Below are 18235 nucleotides of genomic sequence, written 5' to 3'. Positions count from 1 at the left end.
TTCTCCTTTCTTTCTCGCATCTATACCTGCTGGTCTTTTTCTAGAGCGGCTACACCCAGAGTATTTCGGTTCAGACTGCAATCAGAACTTGGCACTTAAGGTTTCATAACTGTGTCAGGTTTGTAAGGATATGTGTGCTTTCTTAACCATTGTGAATGAGAAATACCACTTTTACTATCTCTTCAACAACTGATGCGGGAAGGATTTTTTTACAGTTTTCCAAAGAAAATGATGCAACGGGTGGTTGCTAGGGAGTTGCTATGCAGTTACAAGCTCCAAGTCTTTATGATATTCTGGTCCATTGGGCTACAAAATTAATCAAAATAACACAAAATCGCAACATGGCTCAGTGCAATTATCAAATAGCGAAGGCTGTGATTTAATTAAATATATATGCACTGTGTTTCAGCGTGTTGTGCGAGATGATCTTTTACACAGTCACAAGTATCCTCTCATGTCAAAAACTGAATAAATAATAAAAGTCATAAAATTAACAAGCAATAGAAGACAAAATAAAAATAAAAAATTTCACGTGATACTATTTTAAAATATCTAATATTAATAATAATGGTGCAATTAAAAATGTAAATGGTAAATAATTTAAAATCACAAAAATCTAAATTTTATCAATATCAATTAAGCAAAAAAAAAAAACCCTACTGATCCCTAAATATGGTAAATGCAAGCCTCCTTTTTTTTTTGTGCCTGTTTTAATGCAAAAATTATACAAGTAAAAAGTACGTAAAACATACAATCCAAAAAACATGTCAATTGCACAATTTGAGTCATTTCCATCCATAACCCAAACACGCTTGATGGCATGCTGAAGAAACCGCAACAGAGATGTGTGCCTTAGCAAGCACCGCTAAATGAAGGAATTTTGCCATCTAAACACCCATAAATTCACCAGCCCCACTGAACATGCACACAACCCCTCTGATGCCCTTAATCCAGAGCTGCCCCTTTTAGTTGAGGAAAAAAAGCTGCAATTACAGGCAGCTTGGTGCAAAAAAGCCCCCAAGACAACAGCCTCTCATGGGCTTTGTGCCTTGGTAATCAACAGCTGTACATTCACACAGCGGCTGCGGAGCCCGAGAGCGGCTGAATGGACGCAAATGCGTCCACTTTGTACATCTCTGCTTTAATCAAGCCTTTTCTATTCAGCAATCTGACCTTTTGTTCAAAACAGGATTATCACCTTTTTTATTTATTTTTTTCGGTCACCCCCCCCCCCCCCACAACCACCATCACATCCCGAAGCCAGTTACCAAGGGCGAAGCACATGACGAACATAATTGCAATAATTTGTTAAACGCCATGGCAACCCACATTAGAATGGGGTAAATACGGGGGGTGCCACTTGGTGCCACGCTCTCATTTTGTAGAAGACTCCAGGAGTCAGAACGGATGACAAGGAAAGAGAGAAGTGGGGGGGGGGACGAGGGGAAAGCATATTTGCTTTGTCTCTAAAGGGTGGTTTTATTGGTAATGGTGGTGGGCTGAAGGTGGAGGTGGCAGTGATTTCTTTCATGATTAATGCCTCGCTGGTGTTCCGTAGGAAACTCAACAAACACCGCTGACTTCCAATCTGTAACCATGTAAGCTGCAAGTCCTCCCTCACGCAGCCAGGCTTTCTCTCTCTATCTCTGCGAACAAACAACTCTATTTGAGCTCTCCCCTCAGCTGAAAGGAATCCTTAATTACACAATATCAGCCTCTTCATTGCTCCTAGTGTGGGAGGGGATGGTTGAGCTGTGTCCGCTGAAGCCGGGCCTGAGCGAGGAGGGGGGCCGCATTCACTACCAGCAGCTGTTTCACACATACTGACAAAAGAGCCTACAGGCACCGTCCCAGCAAGGGAGGTGGCTACATTCAGGCCGCTAATTGATTTTTCTGCACAGCACTGTGGGAGAATATACCCCCATGTCTTTCAAGTCGGATTCGTGAGTTTACGGCATTCCAGAACTTCCCAGCTCGGCTAGAGAGTTCCAGAACCTGGCTCGCTTTTTCCCCAAATGGACATGACATGTAGTGATTATGGTTGTCGATCAAAACCCTCAGCTGGGAAATTAGATACACAGACGTATGTGCACTCTTAACGCAGGCCCAATATCTGCACACTTGTCACATCGCCAGGGCCGGTATTTCTGCAAAGACACAGCAAGTGCGCACAAAATTAAACCCATTTGTGACACAGCGGGAGGGGGGCGGTAGCTGTTTGGAGCAACGCACAAAGGGCGAAAAAACGCATCTGAAATTCAATAAAGACAGGAAATAAACAAACAGAATGAGGAAGGTGAGCTCAAATTAACCCATGTTACATGCTCACAGAGTGGCCGGGTGGTGAAATGTAAATGAATCACTTAAGACCAACTCATTAGGCAGGGAGCTAATTAAAGTAGAGGATGAAGACTCTTGGACAACAGGGCTGTACAGTGCGAGCATTTCACTCGCATATGCGCCTAAAAATAGTTTGTGCGAGTAGAAAAAATAAAAAGGGAGCACCGGTGCGACTACGGATTTCAACCCTTTCATTCGCATTTTGCTCCTAAACTAAATCCATACTATGTGTATCAAAGTAGAGTAGCCCACAATTCTCGCGCATCTCTGTATAAAAAATGGACAAGCACTGTCCTACAACTTCTTTTTCACACCTGCAAAACACAGAACTCATGTGATGAGATGCGGTGACGTCGCCCTGCGGCGAGTTTATGAATGAAAACATCCACGCCGCACGGCCAGAACGGGCGATTTCCCGCCCGCGGAAGTTAAAATTAGGACAGATTGATCTCTCTCTGTGTGTGTGTGTGTGTGTGTGTGTGTGTGTGTGTGTGTGTGTACGTGTGTACGAGAGGAGGACTAGTTTCTCCACGCCACTGCGGAGTCCGACGATGCGGTGGAGTTGAGCGGAGCGATATCGGTGTGACAGTCGTAGCCCGCTCAACTCGAACGTTGAAGGAAAATTAACTGACCATGTACAATGAAGAGAATTGACTCGTATTTCCTAAAAAAGCAAAGCGAAACCGCTGACAGAGCGGACATCGGTGAGAGAAATGTGGGAGAAGTGGAATCTGGGACTGACGATGTTGACTCCGTCGAGCCGGAGGAGATGCCAACAGTTAGCCTAGCTAGCACCGGTAGTGCTAGCAAGGTTTACAAATTTAAAGCCGACTGGATCAAGCTCTTCTCCTGGTTGGAATTTGAGGACAACCTCATGTTTTGTAAATACTGTAAAGGCCAAAAGCAGGCAGGAAATTCGGCATTTGTTTCTGGAAACCCCCATTTTAGGGTGTGACCTGGCAGCTGTTGAGGATGAGTGGCAGGGACTGAAGATCTTGGTCAGTCAAACTTTCAAGGACAAGTCCTACAGTGGCCTGTGGGAGACCATGCTGACCAAGGAGCCATACAGGGAGGATTACAAGGTAAGCAAACACTGCTGAGTATTTGCATGCTGCAGTGCCCTTCTCCTATTATTGGTGGTTAAAGATGAGATAAGTGAGGCCTATCTTAATCCCCCTAGAACATACTGGAGTTGGTGCAGCTGATGCTAGTGTTGCCCATTTCGGCTGCCCAGTGCGAAAGGGGCTTCTCTGCACAGAACCGCATAAAGAGCTCCAAAAGAAGCAGCCTTGCAGTCTCCACCACCGAAGACCTCATGAGGATCACCCTGGAGGGGCCCAGTCTTGAGGACTATGATCCAAGTCCTGCAGTGGACCGCTGGATGAACTCAGCCAAGCGTGCCAGGCGACTTGACTACAAAAAGATGTGGGACAGGGGTGTTCTCTGTGTTTAATTGAGGGTTACAGTAGGCCTTATGATGGCCCTGTGTTTATATGTATTAGTGCACATGTGTTACTGTGTACGTGATTTGAGTGTAAAATAATAAAATTGTGTTATTTATGAAATTTAGTAGTGCTCCTAAATTTTTTTCTGTGCTCCTAAATTTTTTCACTAGGAGCACTTGTGCTCCTAGTGAAAAAGCTAAGCGTACAGCCCTGGACAATAAACTTGATAATGTGTACCTGTAGTGTTACTGTATAGGACATATTTAAAAGGAAGGCACACGAACACAGAGCTTCGGCAAAAGCATACGCAAATTATTATTTTGTCTTTCACAGGACACAAATTCTGTGACCCTTGACCTGTCAAGGTTTTTTTTTTGCATGAATTGCAGTGTTGTGGGTGAGAAACAGGAGAAGTTGGTTTAATATTTTGAACGTTATTATAGGTATGCTGATATTTTGAGTATTGGGTCTACTGACAGACCGGTATCAAAAGACTAGTATTAGTAATAAAAATTATTACTACATTACATAGCTTAAAATATCATAATACATTTTTATATTCACATTTGTATTTAAAAATGTAAAATGTAACTAGAGCATAAATAGATTGATTCTGAAAATCATAACTGACCATAAATATATATATATATATATATATATATATATATATATATATATATATATATATATATATATATATATATATATATATATATATATATATATAAAAAATTTTTTCAGCCATATTTAAATTTTTAAATAATATTTTTAAAACTTTTAAACTTTTAAGTATTTTTGTAGCTTCTTAAGTGCAGTACCAAATGAAAGAAATATAAGAAAAATGTACACATCATCATCATGTTCATATGTTCATATGTTTAACCCTCTGGCTCTTAATGCATTGGACTGCCTTCTCGAGCATCAGTAAATGTTTCCTTTTATAAATGTTTCCTGTAATAGCTGTGTGTAATAGCTGTGTATCAGTGTGAAAAGATGGATCTCATCAAATCATAGTCACTGTTGGAAAGGGTTCAAATATGCAGAAGAACCAAAGAATGTACAGGAACTGTTCAGGACCATCGAGGGACTCATGAACAACTATCACAACACAGAAAAACAGTTGTGAATCATCCAGGAAACAACACACATTATTAAGATTGTACACCATCTTAGACTGTACACATTTGGTGAGGACTTTCTCCATCGATTTGCAAAACTCTTGGTGCAAATTAGGGCTGTCAAAATTGACGTTCGAATATTCCCTCTAAAAAAATACACGAATATTCGAACTATTCGAACATCTGGTTGCGCATGTTGTCAATGACGCGCATTACGTCAATAACAGGCAAAAATAATACAAAGAGACATAACTGCTTGTATAGATAGTCTATTTAAGTTTAAACATATATGACAACGTATTACCTACACAAAAACAAGGAAATCAACTAATGGCCAAGACTGCAGACCTCACGCTCTCTCACCCTCACGTTCTCTGCGCATAATGGTTAAATGAACAAACACATTTTTGTGCAAGCAATTTAAGGTCGCGACTGTTGTCCCAAATATAGCAGGCTTCATTCAGTGATTGAAACATATATTATTAATATTAATTGAAGTTTTACAGCATATAGAACTGACATTGAATGCTTCGAGCGAGCTGTGCTATGGTAAACATGGAACTTTTCCTTGACATGAAACGATAAATAATCAAACCTCGGATCCATTGCTTGACAGAACTCCCCGAAGCCTGCCCCATCCGCGATACTGATCGGTCTCATGTCCTTAAAAATGAACGAAATTATTTTATCCGTTATGGCCTCTTGTCGTGTTGCAGACAAAGAGCTTGCGGCGGGCGATGCAAAGTAACGTTAAGTGTCAAGACTTGACTGTTTAGCTGGAGTTCCACACATTATGCCATGCTCATTTGGGTGCACATTTTTGAGATGTGACCTCATGTTGCTAGTGGTCGAATGGTATGCTAACTGTATCTTAAATAGCTTGCATACAACAATCTCGCGGGTCAACAATTTTACCTCATTTTCTCTGCTGCGGTCGAGTTGGGCTCTGCACTTGCTGGCATCTTCCATGAAGACGCATCAACTTTCAGCAGTGATGCTGTGCCAGACAGTGCGACTCCTGTGAGGCTGTGACCTGTCCCTGAACCCTCAGGCGCGCTAGCGCGCCCACTCGCAAAGCAGACAACCACGCCTCTACTACCGCGGGCCTTTTTTTCCACATTTTTTTTTTATTCAAATATTAATTTTCACCTTCGAAATTCGTTTTTTTAAAACTATTCGAATTTAGAATATTCGTTGACAGCCCTAGTGCAAATAGGTATTTATTAGTTACATGGCTCCTTATTATGCGACACCTTATCCACTACACCTGCAGCGGCCAATCTGAAACACATAGGTGGTGCATTACGAGAAGGATTTGTTCATACTCACACTGTAGTATCTCCTGATGTGGCGGCGAATGTCCAGTTGCAGTTTGTTGCCAATTTTAATATGATGCTCAATAGGGCTGCCTCGACAGGGGATATGGCAACAATTCTTTAGGCTGGGCTGTAAGGTGCTCCCCTGGAAACAAATAACTGAACTTAACACAGCATTTGATCACGGCACACAAGCCACACACATACATCATCATCCACATCATAATCAGGGCATTTATCCTGTTGACTGGCATTGCCCAAAGAAGCTTTTAAAGGCTATTAGACCTGACCTATTAGACATTCAAACAACCTAAAAATATAATGTCAGTGCCCTTGGACCAAGGCTCTAGGGTATCTAGGTTGGGAACAGAAACATACGAGCAAAAATGGCACTTCATTAGGCTTTCAGCTGTGTATCTGGGTGACAGCATGTAACAAATGCCATACTGCGCAGATGATTTGCAAGCTTTGCCAGCTTTTCTACATCTAAAAGGCCCCAGACCTCCCACTAAGAAACAGTGGCAACAATTGTAGTTAAACAGTGGATAAAAACTACTGTAGCCTGATATCCCTTCAATCTAACCTCACATGGGCACTAGCAGAGCTGTTTATGGTGCTCATTATGCCTCAAATAAGCTGTGTGTGCGGCTAATGCATCAGCACACTTGCTCGAGCTCACCGTCTCACACAAACACATCACTCTTGCTTTTATGGTACGGTGGTGGTGAAGCTCCGCTCAATTCACTCTCCGGTAGTCACTGTGAGCCATTAGCGTTTTTATGATCTTTACATCTCTCTCTGAGCGCCACTTTAAGGGGGAACCATGTGTCTATGCAAATACTGTCTAGTATCGTCTGTTTGCATTCCTGTTGTCCTCCTCCCGCTCTCCACGGCCGGCTCTGATAAGAGAGCGATCTGCAGTGACTGTGAGTCAAGTCTGTTCTTTAAAGCCTTCTTTTCATCAACGCACTCCCTTTAACCAGAACTCCGCTATAACCCTGTACTCCTAATTATTAGATACCTTATCAGAATTGTATGTAACACGCTATATGCCATGCTGAATATGAAAATAAGGCTGTGAAACATAAGTATAGTTTTGTTTAATGGCTTTAATGTTTCCTGCGCTGCTTTTGAGAAGTGTCCCCTAAGCACTAAGGTTAAATATTTTTATGTGAGCACACAGGGCTGCCCAAATTTGTGAACAAACTACTCAGTTGTGGTTTCTTAATGACTCCGTTGAACTGCCTGGTGAATCAGACAGCTCACATTCTTACTGTATCAGCCCTAGATGAAGTATTTGGACACTGAACCACTGAATACAATCCAACTGAACCAAACAGAGAACTGTTAAAATACTGTAATAAACACAGACAAAAAATTAAATCATAAATTGTAATAGTAGTTAAAGATACATAACTGTAACGAGTTTCAAAGTTTTGTTTTAATGGTAAATAACTAAAATAAATGGTTTATCATTTTCAAAAAAAATTGTTCAAATGTGTCCATTTTCAGTGAAGTAGAAAGCAATTAATCCAGCGCTATTTCACAGCCAATTTGTACGCATTTTACGAGGTGGCTAATTCGTATGAACTCGCTTGTATTATTTTTTACAATTTCTTTGACTTTTAAGTTTAGGGGTGGGGTGAGGTGAGGTGTGGTCCTTTTCCACCTTGTAAAATACGTACGATTTTTCACAAATTGTATGAATTCACACAAGTGAGGTAGTACAAATTTTTACGTATTAGCCTAGCCACCTTGTCAAAAATGTATGAATTGCCATGAGATCAGGAAGATTAATCTAAGTTCCGTACTGGAAATTGGGGAAAAAGGGGGACTGAACCCAATTCAAAAGTCCTTTGAAATAAATGAAATGAATAAAGTTGTTTAGTTGGGGATTGTGGGTCAGTGCCTTTTGTTTCAGAAACAACCCTGCAGGAATCTCTCTCTCTCTCTCTCTCTCTCACACACAAACACTAAAACCCATGTTTCCTAAAAAACTAAACCAAACAAAAAGCAGTTACAATCTATTGATCTGCCTTTTTTCCTTGTTTTCATTCACTTCAGTTTAAATGTGTGACCCTGAACCGCAAAACCATTCTTAAGTGTCAATTTTTTAAGTTTCAGATTTATACATCATCTGAAAGCTGAATAAATAAGCTTTCCATTGATGCATGTTTTGTTAGGATAGGACAATATTTGACCCGAGATACAACTATATGAAAATCTGGAATCTGAGGAAAAATGGCTTTGAAGTTGTCCAAATTAAGTTCTTAGCCATGCATATTACTCATCAAAAATTAAGTTTTGATATATTTATGGTAGGAGATTTAAAAAATATCTTCATGGAACATGATCTTACTTAATATCCTAATGATTTTTGGCATAAAAGGAAAATCAATTATTGGGACCCATACAATGTATTTTTGGCTACTGCTACAAATATAACCCAGCTATTTAAGACCGGTTTTGTGGTCCAGGGTCACATATGGTGTTTACCCTGATTAAAGTCCATTATGGCTTGTAACGCATTTCTAAGTTATAGTGCGCATAAATGCCAACCAGTTTTTCCCAGAATTCCAAGCCTTCCCTGGCCTGAAGCATGCAAAATCTCTAAACAGCTAGGAGGACAGAGGTCAACCCAGTGGAGAGGGGGGTCAATGTCACTTTTCATGAGTCTTGGACAAGAGAAAGCTGTGCATGAGCATGTGCGTGTGTGTGGACCCTTAATTAGAGGCAGATTACACACGCTCCTCTAGCCCCCGCTGACCTCGGCCTGGAGTATGACGGACATCCTGTGTACTGAAGAGCTCCAGGAATATACCCCAGCAGAACCTCTCTCCCCACTGCCCAGCTCTGCCAAGCCTCTATAAATAAAGTGTGTGGCTCTGAAATTAATAGGCCGGTAAAAGCCTGAAGCGGAGGAAGTAATTACCTGCGCCGCTTAAATTTATTGTTACCTGTCATTACACAATATTTAACAGGAAGTTAAGGTAGGATGCAATCGAATGGTGAGAAATGCATGAATCGGGATGGACTGCTTGGCATTTTGCTGACCGATAAGATCAGGTCTGCTAATGGATGTGAATATGAGGACTGATAACTCACCGCCCCTTCAAACACGTTGTCGTAGATGTTTTCGGTACCACAGTCAGGGCAAGTGAAAGTAAACCTCTCGCAGTCACGGTAGCGCTCTTCGTCAGTAAGCTGGGCGGGAGCACCCAGAAAATTGTCCACTTCGTCCTCACGTTGCTGCTGCTGCTGAGCTCGGAAGTGACTTGGGTCGAGCCCTGGACAAGCAGGTAAAGAAAAACGTTCAAGTTATAAATCTCTTAAAAAAAACACTCAAACCATTTAGCATTTAATAGCAAAGGAAACAACTATGTAAATAAACAAAGAAGTCAGCAGTGCAAGTTTGTTAAGTTCTAGGTTGAAATGTACTTCCAGTGTGTTGGCGATAACGCCATGCAGGCTCAGACTTCCCCATGGATGTATTTATGGACAGTGATGGAAAGAGGGGTAAAAGGAAAAGCTGAAAGAGGAAAGAGGGACAGAAAGAAAGAGAAGATGGCACGGCCGCTGGAGGCAAGAGGAGGGAGACTAGCTAACGATAAGAATAAACTGGAAACATAATAAGGGGAAAGAGGAGGGGTAGAGAAAGCGCAGCTATCCGATTTTTCCCAGGCAGCTGAGATCATCAAATCATTAAGAGACAGCAGCTGAATCTCCATTTAATCCCCCCAGGTGACACCGAACACTACTAGAGCACGGAAAAACAGCCTACGTCCCCCTGGGTAATTTGGCTAAGTGAATAAATGAGCACATAAGTAAGTGTTGACTATGAGACTTCGGGGATTAAACGCCGTCTCTGAGGATCCAAACCCGCAGAGGCCCGAGTGCTGCTGCCATCTACAGGTACACATGCAGCATGTCTCTCACACACATACACACACACACACACACACACACACACACATCTGTGGTCAAGGGAACAGGGTGGTGCATGAACTGTAGTTAGGAATGGACACTGAATGTTGTGTGCATTGTGAGAGTGTTTTACATGACTACTTGAGATTTAGTTGATCGGGATATACTGGAAGCAAATATGGCGTAAATTGTGCTGCTAACCGATAAATAAATGAAGGTAACCAGCTACTTGGTTCTGGTGACACGGTGGGAAGATTGAATTAGCGTCTGAGTTTTGGACCCAACGGCGGGATACCAAACAACAAGGGTCTGTTGTCATGGAGACAGAGTGGCAAGGGTTCATGCACTTTTTAAAGAAACTGAATTTCCATCTGGGGGTGGTGGTGGTGGAGGGCGCTGTAAATGGGATCTCAGCTGCTAGGGAAAAGAAAGCAATAAATAAACTTGATTTTTTTTTGTAAATGATCTGAAATTAACATGTTTACAAAACAACTAAACATATAACCTTAATCTTAAAAAAAAAAAATATATAAAAATTATATCAAATCATGAATGATTCGTTAACAACTTAAATCAGTTAAAATATGTTCAGAATTAATGTTTTTTTTAATAAAAACAAATACCTAAATACATAAAATGAAATGGCTAAAAAGCTTCATTAATTTTCACAATGACAGTTAAAATAAGTTCAGAGATTACAGTGAGGTAAAAAATTATAGTAATTCAATATCTATATTTATATGCTGCTCTTTGTGTCAAAAGAAATTATCAAACTAATCCTTTTTCATTCATCCTTTTTGGCAAAATATAATCAATACTGATCCAGACAGACTGTCTCACCAAGCCATGTAGCAATAAGCACTGCATCAATGCCTTCGATAGGCTCACAGATTCGGCCCACCACAGGGTGCACCTGCTGGGACAGGTAGTACTGTGTGTCCAGGCTGAGTCCCGGCTGTTTCTGTAGCTGTTCCAGGGCATACGCCCTCTGACTGGCTGCCAGGTTTGAACCATCCTAACAGAGGAAAGCACAGGCAGTGGGGGAAGGTTAGTGTGGGTTTACTGCCAAATTTTAGAGTCAGAAGTACAAAATACAGAGGCCACTCACCTGACAGATGACATAAGAAACAGTGTCACCCGCTTTAATCTTCTTTCCACCCTGGGAGTTGATCCAGAGGGCAACATGGACATGGGGGAGACTCTTCTTGTCAGGGTAGTCCTGAGGATCCTTTGTCAGGGACTGGAAAAAAAAATATTTCCCTTGAACACACTTCACGAGACAGTCATGAAATTTTTCCCATGACTTAAAAAAAAAAAAATTCATGGTTTTAATGGTTTGAACATTTTAAATGGGTTTTGTGCCATTCTTTACACAACTACATAAATAAACAGATGAAACTCATAATATTTTCAGTTTAGAGTAATACATTATTTTTGCTTCAAATAAAAGCTGCTCATTTAAACTTCATATTCATAGAATAAAAAAAGATCCCAAACTTTCAGTCACTACATAAACCAAAACACCATTTGTTTTTTTGTTTTGAGCTGTTAAGGTTTTATAATCTTTTAACTAGTAGTGTAAATATTTTCCTTATTCATAGCCGAACCAATCTGCGAAAAGCCTGTTTGTAACTCAGTCCTTTACCTTGTGTATCTCAAACATATTGAGTGGAATAGTGCCATTGGCCACCTTCTCTCCAACCTCAATCAGATGTTTCTGAATGTTCTCTACGATGGTGTCCCGGTTCTGGTCTGACAGAATCTGACCAATAACATAACTACACGAAAGAAAAAAAGATCATATAAATCACAACAGTATTACAAAAGAATATATACAGAATCAGAAAGAGCTGTTTGCACACACACACAAGGCATTTGTCTTGGTGTCAGGAGCTTCAAGTAAAACAAGAAAGATTATTACTACATAACTGTCTTTATAAAGAACACATAGGGCTAATGATTTGTAGTTCAGTGCACTGACTTGCCACACTCTTTGGCCAGGTCACACCAGTCTCTACGCACAATGTCCAGGCCTTTGAGCTCTTGCTTTGTGGTGTATTTGCCATCTCCCTGAGGCTCAACCATCAGTGCAGCATATTTCTTCTTCTTCAACAGCAGAAGGGACTTAAAAACACCGTCAATGTCAATCTCCAGAAGCTTATAGAGTTTATTCACCTCGCTTTTCACCTACACACACACACACACACACAGAGAGAGAGACACATTTATTCAGTTGCTGAATGGTTGATTTTAATTCTCTCCTGACTGTCAGTGATGTCTCAATCATTAATGTCAGACTCATTCAAGCTTTAAAAATCCAATAATGCATTTTTCTGTGAGAAGTGCAGAAACCCCCCTCCCTTTCCCCCAAAAACCTTACCTTGTTTCCCAGTTTGAAGACCTCCTCCAGATTAGTGCTGTTGGTGTTGATCATGATGGAGTCGGTATCCCCGTATATGACCTCAAGATTCATCTGAGAGAGAACCACAAACCATCAAACCCACGCACGGCTTACAAGTAACAAACACGGCAAGTGCAGCTTAATTATTACTGTAACGTACACCAATCATGACTCACCCTCTGCACCAGTTCTTTGGTGTGCATCAAAATCTGCGTGAGACAAAAGACCGCATGTCACTCGGGAAACACAATAAACACTAAACACAGCAAGTGGAGAACAATATCAATTTCAAATCGGTCTAACTTGAATGTCAAACAAACCCACTCACTTCGGCGAATATACATTTATCAGCAAGAAATACTACGGGGGAAAAAAGCGCACATCCGTAAACTCAAACACATGAACATTAGGACTCGCACATGCAAAGTACACAAAGAATTTAATTAGCAAATCTATTCAGTAATTCAACATTTATCAAAGGGGGAGAGAAAAAGCCTCTGTGATTTGCTTCTAAATGGAGGATAATTGGCTAAGAGGTCTATTAGCTGCACTGAAATGGGGCTCCAAACCCACACACCAGCAGAGTCATTATAAGGCCTAATAGTCTTAATCACCACTGGACTGCATGACGAGAAAAAGAGAGAGTGAGAGAAGGGGAGGGTTTGTCCAGCTGCAGAGGGAGACCCATGTAAACCACAGCTGTCAGAGAAAAAGAGAGAAACAAAAGGAAAAAATGAAGGGCAGACAGAGCGAGGTAGAAGAGTAGCGCAAGAGAAAAATAAATACATAAAAGCAGCAAAAGAAAAATTAAACAGAGGCTAAAAAAAGGGAAAAAGGCTTAGTGGTCAGAGTCATGGTGCTAATTTGGGAAACAGGTTTGAATCACAGCTCCCAGCTGACTGTACTTACATGTCACTTACGGATTACAACCAATATTGAATTTAAAAACAGAGGTTTACAAGATAATTAAATGAATTTACTATAGTACAATGCAAAAGTGCGGGGTCTGTAAAAATTCTCCTATGCAATTATTTGATCAAAAATACGGTAGACAAAAACAGTAATAGTGTGAAATATCATTACAATTTAAAATTACTGATACTTCAAAAAATATTTAAACATTCCTTCTTATCTCTGCCGAACAAAGTTTTGCACTTAGGATTCTTTGATGAATAATACATTCAAATTCATTAAATGCTCTTTGTGCTCACACACACACATAAAAATATTTCAAATGTCATGGAGAGCACATACAACAGCATTTATTTGAAATAGATTTGTTTTTATTATAAATGTCTTTAATGTCACTTTTGATCAATTTAAGACATCTTTTCTGAATATACAACTATTCATTTAAAAATAAAAATCTTACTGAAATTTTTGAAAGGTAGTTTGTTTTATTACAGAAAAATAAAAACAACTAACATCAAAAATTAAAGTCACAAGAATTTATGCTGTCTCCAAACGCCCACAATTACTTCTGGGTGTTTTGAATATAAACTGATAAAAAATAGTATTCTATTAGTGTATATTCCAAATAAGGATTTAATGACAAAAAATAAATAAAGGTATATAAACATCATATTTGGAATTTTCAAAACAGAAATTGTGCCTTACATGAGATTCATAACTGGAATATGACCAAAATCTGATTTCTAAAAGAATATTCCTTTGCATTAAAATGTTTCTTGACAATTTCCCTTCAACTCTTTATTTTAGAACTCTTTGCAAGTGGCCTCAAAAATGATAAAAGGAAGGTGACAAATCTGTCCCATAATAAAAACTGCAGACAGTAACAGGTAGACAGAGACACTGTACATATCTGAAGTGTCATGATAACAGTTACTGTTTACTCAGGGTGTCCAGCCTTAAACATACACCCCACAGCCGCTGTGCTGGCATGCAGGGTGACCTCTGTGGGAGAGGGACTCGGACAGGTGGGGGTTTCAGCAGGGGAATAAGGGGCGCTAATCTGAGGCCTCAAAGAGACAGGGACACACTGCAGCCTGTCAACAGCAATCGAGCAAGACACCAGGATTCATGCCCCCCAGCACACACATACACATAGCCAAACCCAAGCCCTCAGAGGGACAAGGACGAAGCTATTTCAGAGCACGGGAAGCTCCACTCCTTGAAACTGGAGCAGGACTTAAGCATGCTTTATGAGGTGTAACATACCTCCCAGAGGGAAGTAGGAGGTCAGGTCTGAGTAGTAACAAAATAGCTGTCGGCATTAACCAACATAGCCAAGGTCACCCCAAAACACACAGAAACGCACAACTAATTAAGCAGGATTAAACATCTGTTATGTGTGGTTTGCTGTTGGTGTGCCATCCATTTTTGCATTTTCAAAACTGGACCATGATATAGACTAGACTTGAAGAATATGCAAGTACTTGCCAGTGCAAAAGTCGCTGCCAAAGTGTTGCTACATGTTCTGTTCTCAGTGTTTAAGGGTGTTCTAAACAGGGCTCTGAACCGGTTCAAGAAACAAAAACCGAAAACCAACGAAATTTTGGCAGGAACAGAACCAGAACCGAAATAAAATTTTATAGTTCCGAACAGAATCGAAAATTTGAAATGGCCATTAACCAGTTAATAACGTTATTTTATTGTTCCATTTAATATTTGAAATTTGCTGTCAACCAATCACGAATTCCAGTAGTACGTCCTATGCAAATGTGGCGCTGAAGCCAACGAGTGAAATGTTCGCTCAGCTGTGAACATAGGTAAGTAGCAATGGCAATGAACCGCCCTTAGAGTTTATCTGAAGATAGCGTGAGATGAATTCAACAGATCACACACACCTGCAGCGCTTCTGTGAACGGAGAAAACAGAAAAACTATAGGATTACATAAAAAGGAATATAGGCATATAAACTATATATATTTCGCTTAAATCATATTGACAGATTAATGAAACAAAATAATTTTTTTTCTAAATTACAGTTCATTATGACACGTTCCAAAGTTTTTGGAAAGGAAAACAAAACAGCAGAGAGTGGGCCCCTAGTTCTTTATTTTGCGAAAGCTTTACAATTTGAATTATTTTGTAAAAGCTTGACAGCTTTGAATAATATCTTGCTTCTGTATAACCAACCAGTGTTGGTATGACCTTACGCACACACAACATAATTTTGCTATATTGAAACCTGTTCATTATCAAAATAAAATAGAGTTAAAGAAACAAATAAAAAAAGTTACACTGCTCCGTTGTACAAAGTTTGTTGCGTTCAGCGTGACCGCGCCTCACTGTGCTGATAAAGCCGATGTGAAGGATGATGTTTTACGTCGATGAAAGTACAAACACTATGTAATAAATCATATTTTAGCATCCAGATACATCGGGAATATGGAAACATTTGGATTCGTGCCGAATGAGAGAGGTAGGCATCAGATTCACCTTAAATTAATTTGTTTTTGGATTGAAGTTTTTATAGCCTAAACATTAGATGATTTGTTTTGGAGAGGATCTAATAACCGTTTTTAGAATGTTTGTTAACATTTTGCTTTAGCCTAAAGGCATTTTAGCCTTCATTATTTTGGAAAGTAAAAGGGCTAATAAAATGTGACGTGAGATGCAACTTGTTTTTTTTTCACTCCCAAAACACAATCTTATACAAGTATTGTTTTTTTGTTTTTTGTTTACAAATACAGCAAACTTTATTAAATATCTTAAAAATACTTTAATGTCTTTAAATTGTTGACAGATTTTTTTGTTTGTTTCTTTAGTAGCCTTTTGGCCTATACATTTGGCCAAAATCTAGAAAAGAATTTGGCTGTGACTTAACTCAGCGTGTTATTGGCTAACCTTTGGCTAACCAGATCTCTCTTTTTTCCTTTTCTTTTTGAGTACAGAAAATGCTGTACTTTATTATTAGGCAAATTATTAAGCAAAGAAAATTGTTTAAAAAAAATAACGTTATTAACCAGTATTTCTTCCACCCGAACCGGTTTCGGAACGGTAATAATATCAGAGGAACGCAGGAACAGAAACATTCAAATATAGATTCAGCTCAGAATGAACTGATTGAATTCTTTTTTTCGTTTTCAAGCCCTGGTTCTGAGGAACTGCTTACTTTGCATCTTCAAGGTATAGTATGGGCTCTTTTGACTTGGGCAGTCACATTAACAACATTTCTGGGAAATTCTGCAGCCAAAAACGCCCAACGTCAAGTTGCTCTTTGTGAGCAACTTTTTTCCCCTACACTTTTGACTGTGGGGATTCCCACATAAAATACTACCAAATTTTGTCAAACAACAAGTGTGACTGCAACTTTAGATATTTTGATCTCCATATACTGAAGTACCATTTGTTTTAGTTTTCTAAGTTTTAGAAAAGCAACAGCACATGAGGTTTATTATTAGGGTTAAGGGTTTGCTCAAATCCATTACAACAGTAGTAATACGTGGCATAGCAAGCACCACTAAATATAATACATAATTCAGCTAGGTAAACACTAGGTGGGATCACAGAGACTTTCCAGGAGGCTGAGATGGCTCTTGTCCTCTGCCTATGCTTTGCACCCGGCTCTCCAGCAGTACCCTTAGAGCCCACACTTAAATTGATACATCATCTGTCTGTGTGAGTGTTTCTGACCCTGAGCAGGTGCGAGTTTACTTCAGAGGGAGCCATAAAGTTACAGCTACTTAGCACTGCAACTGTATACTGTATTACACAGTTCATTTAGCTTCACCACTAATGCTGACGTAGACATATTAAACGAGTTGGGAAAAGGAGAATTAGAGGGATAGAGGCACCAGGACAAAAAAAAAAAAAAACGTAAAAGAGGCTACAGTGATAAGTTAGATTATGTTTGTATGTTTCCATAGCCACTGTACTGTATGTCGGTGTATTATGACAACAGAAAAAAATTGGTGTGAGTGGGGCCCATTGAGCTGAAAGACAAGTCATTCGACTATGGCTCAGAAATGAGAGCGGAGACGGCTCATCTTAAAACACATGCCGACCAACACATCTGAGAGTAAACATACTGAAGACACAGAGCCTCTGACACCGGAGTCCAGAGATGTTTTGCCAGCATTGGTTTTCTGAGTAAACCGTTTTTACAATAAATGACACTTCGTTGCATAGCATATTAAAGCAATATTATCTTTTAAAGTCTTTTAGTGAAAGTGAAAAGTGAAAGTGACGTGACATTCAGCCAAGTATAGTGACCCATACTCAGAATTTGTGCTCTGCATTTAACCCATCCGAAATGCACACACACAGAGCAGTGAACACACACACACACTGTGAGCACACACCCGGAGCAGTGGGCAGCCATTTATGCTGCGGCGCCCGGGGAAAAGGAGAAAAACTGTGAATGTGCCAGTTTAAATAGGCAAATGTCAAATAGTTTGACAAATGTCAAACAAACTCGATTTCATAATTGTGGTCCATATAGAGTTAAGCATACAGTAATTGTTAATGATTCATTTTAAGAGACACATGAAAAAGCACAGTAACACATTAATTCAGTAAACCAATAACTGATTCCACCAATGATTCATTAGAATTAGAATCACTTTAACAGATGTAATAAAAGAACCAGCTCACAAGAGTCTTTTGGTAGTGAACTGGACATAAAAATGCTAATTTGGTGATAAAGAAGTTGTTTAAAACAATGTCTTTATGGTCTCTTTTGATCAGTTTAACACATTATTAATAAATAAAAGTATACATTTATTA

The 18235-nt window shown here is 39.7% G+C and overlaps 1 protein-coding gene across 1 annotated transcript in view; it reads right to left on the bottom strand.

Moving 5' to 3' along the window:
* Positions 1–18235, bottom strand: part of pola1 (polymerase (DNA directed), alpha 1) — a 62058-nt gene that overhangs the window by 20343 nt on the left and 23480 nt on the right. Inside the window, exons 27-34 of the mRNA XM_059524737.1 lie at positions 12721–12753; positions 12524–12616; positions 12125–12330; positions 11789–11921; positions 11252–11383; positions 10984–11158; positions 9325–9506; positions 6233–6364 (exon numbers count right to left, since the gene is read on the bottom strand). Coding sequence (XP_059380720.1) covers positions 6233–6364; positions 9325–9506; positions 10984–11158; positions 11252–11383; positions 11789–11921; positions 12125–12330; positions 12524–12616; positions 12721–12753 — 1086 coding nt within the window. The remainder of the gene's footprint in view (positions 1–6232; positions 6365–9324; positions 9507–10983; positions 11159–11251; positions 11384–11788; positions 11922–12124; positions 12331–12523; positions 12617–12720; positions 12754–18235) is intronic.

Source organism: Carassius carassius, chromosome 35, assembly GCF_963082965.1.
Source record: "Carassius carassius chromosome 35, fCarCar2.1, whole genome shotgun sequence".
Classification (NCBI taxonomy): Eukaryota; Metazoa; Chordata; class Actinopteri; order Cypriniformes; family Cyprinidae; genus Carassius; species Carassius carassius.
Note: the sequence above shows the minus strand (reverse complement) of the source record. Positions and strands in the feature narration are given on the sequence as shown.